Below are 5,202 nucleotides of genomic sequence, written 5' to 3'. Positions count from 1 at the left end.
CTTTGCTGGATATAGCAAATGATGACAAAATAAACATATGAAACAAGATAAATGGTCTATGCTTAATTTCATGAAGTGTGCGATTAATCGCGATTAATCACAGAAAAAGGATATGATTAATCAGATAAAAAATTGTAATCGATGTACATATATACACATCTATATTAGGGCTATGTGTATATTGCATGAGTAAATGTATGTTCAATATATTTATACACATGCAGTACCATATCTTATCATATATACACCTATATATTATAAAGTGTTTTATTGAATATAAAATTACATACATTGTGATATATAAGTAAATATATTGTCACAATTTTTTTATATATGAAAGCGGCAATTCCCTATGTATTATTTAATATATTGTAATATATTTACACAATATATTATTTTGTATATTTTCTAATATATCTTTATATATATTAGGAAAAATATTTTCTTTGCGTAAGGGTAGGCATTTCTGTCATCAGAAATAGCTGCTTATCAAATGGTTTTTAATACTTCAAGTCCTTCACATGTCAGTGAATGTACATGCTGTGTGTAAGTCGCTAAATATCAGTGAAGTTGAGTCAATACCTTCGACTTTGCAACACAGTACAGCAGTGCTTGAGTCAACACAACATTCAGCAGATGAAAAATTGCAGGATATGTAAATCAGTTGTGTCCAGTTGCAAACAGTAAAGTTCAGTGCATAGTTGTTTCACAGAGCAGGAAAGGCTGTGCAGACTTCCTCCAAAAATACTGGAATGCTGGTTCCCATCTAGACAACACAAAACCAGACCAATTCAAATTAATGTTATTTGTATTTTATAAATACAGAAAGTTAAAAGTGGAAAAGGTTCAATCATCTTGGACTTTTGTGAATCAAATAATAAACTATTTTGGTTAGATTCAGACTTTTGAATTGATTGATTTCCAAGTAAAAAAGGAACAAAGGAAATCATAAAAGTAATGTGACTCCAGTGGTTTAACCTCAATTCTATGAAGCAACACGAGTGTACGGTGGCCGAGAAGTGCAAAACAAATCACAATTCTGAAAACAAAATAAATTACAAACGCAAATGCAAATCTAAAAAACAAAATAACAATTCAGAAAACACTACAACATTTCTTAAAACATTATAACAAGTCGGAAAACACAATGACAAATCAGACAAACCGGTAGGTATAGTTTGAGACAGTGCCATTGGTGGGAGAATAGATTACTCACTGTTGACTGGACGAGACATCTGTCAATCAAGGTGTACAGGAAGAACAGCAGAGTAGTGGTAGAAAGTTTGGAGATGGTCTTAAAGTAACACAGTTTAAATGTATTGTATGAATTGCCTTTACTAATGAATAAAAAAAATATATGCATGTTGTAACACCTACTTGACTCAATGCTACACACTGAACCAGGTCAATGGGCCAATCAGAAGATGCTAAGTCCGTTGGAGGCAAAGAACACAAAACACAGATATTGAATTTTTAGATTTTTTTTCTCTATTCACTGTTTTACTGTAGTTTAAACCATTTGGTTTAAAATAACACAAATTCAAATTAAGATTTCAATCAAAAATCAATACACAAAATGGATTAACCATTCACAAGTTACCTTGAAACGTGCAAAAAATTATATAAACCAGATAACCCTTCTTGTCAAAGAATATTTGTAAACAAACAAGATGTGAACTAGGTCACACAACAGCAAAACAATAAATGTTAATTACCCCAGTTCATTCAAAGAATCAATTTGAGTTCAGGGAAAAATCTGAAAAAAAAAAAAAAAACCTCTGTCCCTCAGAGTTTAAAAGGAAAAGAATCGGTCAGCAGAAAAGACGAACTGATGAGATGAAAAGTTGAAGGTTCAGACTCAGTCTATGGGTGGCTCGCCATCTTTTTTCCTCAACGCGGCTTGATGCATCCACACCAGGCACGTAAATCACAGCAGAAAATCCAAATTTCAATGCATACAACAAAACTGGCCTGTACACACAGGATAACATTCTTAGAAACCTCATATAACTCTGTGTCAACAGTATGCACCTTTTAAACCAAGATTAATGTTCATTATTTACAGCATAGGCCATAACTCACATACAATGAACATATCACTTCACTTTAACATGCATAGGAATACAACACATAGTTTTGATTCATCATATGTACAAAAATAAATCTGTAACTCACCGATTCCTCTGAATTAACAGTGTTTTGAAAATCTTTTACACCACGAACTACAGTGATGACTTCATTAACTTCAGCTCGATGCTCCGGATGAACAAGGCTATAAACAGGTAAGCTTCTTTACAAACTCCACAATTTATCAGTATTTTAGCTCAAAATATCTCATCTACTTTATTTACTCTTTGTGCAAAAATTCTCTAGTCATTTTTTCTAAAATAACTTGGTTTTTCGATCAGAATTTTTCTCTGTTCCTTCTTCTTTTGGTTTTATGGCAGGTTGCGAACCAGCTTCATAGGTGCATACCGCCACCTACTGTGATGGAGTGTGAAGAGAATGTACCATTTCTCACCTAAATCTTAAATTCTGTTCATTATTCCACAATTCTTAAGAAATCTCATGATTGCACTTATTTGTTTTCCTGCATTTGGACCATCATTCAGAATACTACTTAATGAAAATTCTTTAACTCCTAAGGATTGTAATTCATCTTTAAGTCGATCCCTTTCTCTTTCATATGCTGTACATATCATCATAACGTGTTCCACTGATTCCTCTGTTAAACAAACATTACATAGACCAGTATTATGTTTCCCTATAATGTATAGTGTTTGGTTAAGATTTGAATGTCCTGTTCGTATACGTGTTAAAATGACTTGTTCCCTTCTACTTATGTTATGAATGATTTTTCTTCTCTTTATACTCCTTTGTACTTTGTGATAATAATGCCTACCTGTTTGACATGAGTCCCAGTATATCTGCCATACAATATTGCATGCATTTAATATGAACTGTTTTCCTTCTATTCTGCTGAGTGCAATATTTATACTTGGATCATCCATATTTAAGGATTCTTTAGCCATTTTATCTACCTCTTCATTACCTTGAATTCCCACATGTGCAGGTACCCATATAAACCGAGTAATTATCCCTATCTGTTTAATACTATATAGTGTAATCATGATTTCTGTTAAAATGTCTTTTCTATTTGATTGCCATGATTGAGCTGCCATTGAGTCAGAGCATATTATTACTTTATCCGGTCTTACTTCATATACCCACTCTAATGCCATAAGGATAGCTACCATCTCTGCTGTATATACAGAAGTACCATCCGTAATTCTTCCAGCCTTCCTAACCTGAAATTCTGGAATGAAAAATGCAGCACCTGTCCTTCCAGTTTCTATGTTCTTTGATCCATCTGTGTAAATTTGGAGAAATTAATAATGCATACTTTTTATATATTCTTTACCATATGCTTTTAAATTAAACCCCTTTAAATTCCCTTAATTTCTTTATGTACGTTTAAGTCAACTTCAGGTTGTTCTAATAACCAAGGTGCTATTGGTGGAGTTACTATTACCGATGCAAATTTATTTGATTCTATTCCAGTTTCATTGATCAATTTCTTGATTTTCCATGCAAATCCTTTACCTGGTTTATTTACTGTTTCCCAACTCTCATTAAGTACTTCTCTTACAGGATGATCCTCTCTTTGGCCCTGAAGATTAATCCAATATGCCATGGCTAGTTTTTCTCTTCTTAAATGTAGAGGCATTTCTGAGGACTCCACCTGTATTGCTGCAATTGGTGTCGTCTTAACTGCTCCTAGAATCAATCTTAGTGCTTTAGCTTGCATAATATCTAGCTTCTTTAATAACGTTGCAGATGCAGATTCATACACAATACATCCATAATCGAGAACTGATCTCATGAGTCCAATATATATACACTTTAATGATTGCTTATGCTTATCTGCACCCCAATCTTGTCCTGCAACCCCTCTCATTAAATTTAATTCTGCTGAGTGCAATATTTATACTTGGGTCATCCATATTTAAGGATTCTTTAGCCATTTTATCTACCTCTTCATTACCTTGAATTCCCACATGTGCAGGTACCCATATAAACCGAGTAATTATCCCTATCTGTTTAATACTATATAGTGTAATCATGATTTCTGTTAAAATGTCTTTTCTATTTGATTGCCATGATTGTAAACTCATAAGAGCTGCCATTGAGTCAGAGCATATTATTACTTTATCCGGTCTTACTTCATATACCCACTCTAATGCCATAAGGATAGCTACCATCTCTGCTGTATATACAGAAGTACCATCCGTAATTCTTCCAGCCTTCCTAACCTGAAATTCTGGAATGAAAAATGCAGCACCTGTCCTTCCAGTTTCTATGTTCTTTGATCCATCTGTGTAAATTTGGAGAAATGAATAATGCAAACTTTTTATATATTCTTTAACATATGCTTTTAAATTAAACCCCTCCCCCATTCCCTTAATTTCTTTCTGTACGTTTAAGTCAACTTCTGGTTGTTCTAATAACCAAGGTGCTATTGGAGGAGTTACTATTACCGATGCAAATTTATTTGATTCTATTCCAGTTTCATTGATCAATTTCTTAATTTTCCATGCAAATCCTTTACCTGGTTTATTTACTGTTTCCCAACTTTCATTAAGTACTTCTCTTACAGGATGATCCTCTCTTTGGCCCTGAAGATTAATCCAATATGCCATGGCTAGTTTTTCTCTTCTTAAATGTAGAGGCATTTCTGAGGACTCCACCTGTATTGCTGCAATTGGTGTCGTCTTAACTGCTCCTAGAACCAATCTTAGTGCTTTAGCTTGCATAATATCTAGTTTCTTTAATAACGTTGCAGATGCAGATTCATACACAATACATCCAGAATTGAGAACTGATCTCATGAGTCCAATATATATACACTTTAATGATTGCTTATCTGCACCCCAATCTTGTCCTGCAACCCCTCTCATTAAATTTAATACTTTACTACATTTCTTTATAATATAATCTATGTGGACTTTCCAAGTTAATTTATCATCAAACCACATTCCCAAATATTTAAAATTAGATACTTTTTCTAATGCAGACCCATAAAGTTTAAGCTGCTTATTTTCTTTAATTTTCCTCCTGGTAAATATCTGGTAATATGTTTTGGATAATGAAAATTTGAACCCCCATTCTAAAGACCACCTTTCTACTATCTCTATTGCTTCT

At 33.4% G+C, this 5,202-nt stretch overlaps 1 protein-coding gene across 1 annotated transcript; it reads right to left on the bottom strand.

Moving 5' to 3' along the window:
• Positions 1 to 706: 706 nt before the first annotated feature.
• On the bottom strand, positions 707 to 4,862 carry LOC107723699 (uncharacterized). Its single transcript, XM_016532413.1, has 3 exons — positions 4,140 to 4,862; positions 2,883 to 3,146; positions 707 to 766 (listed from the first exon to the last, which is right to left on the bottom strand). Exons 1-3 carry the CDS (start codon positions 4,812 to 4,814, stop codon positions 707 to 709), a joined length of 999 nt encoding a protein of 332 aa, XP_016387899.1. The 5' UTR covers positions 4,815 to 4,862.
• Positions 4,863 to 5,202: the final 340 nt, after the last annotated feature.

This window comes from Sinocyclocheilus rhinocerous, unplaced genomic scaffold, assembly GCF_001515625.1.
Source record: "Sinocyclocheilus rhinocerous isolate Xijiao unplaced genomic scaffold, SAMN03320098_v1.1 scaffold4743, whole genome shotgun sequence".
NCBI classification, from domain to species: Eukaryota; Metazoa; Chordata; class Actinopteri; order Cypriniformes; family Cyprinidae; genus Sinocyclocheilus; species Sinocyclocheilus rhinocerous.
This window is presented reverse-complemented; position numbering and strand designations above follow the sequence as displayed.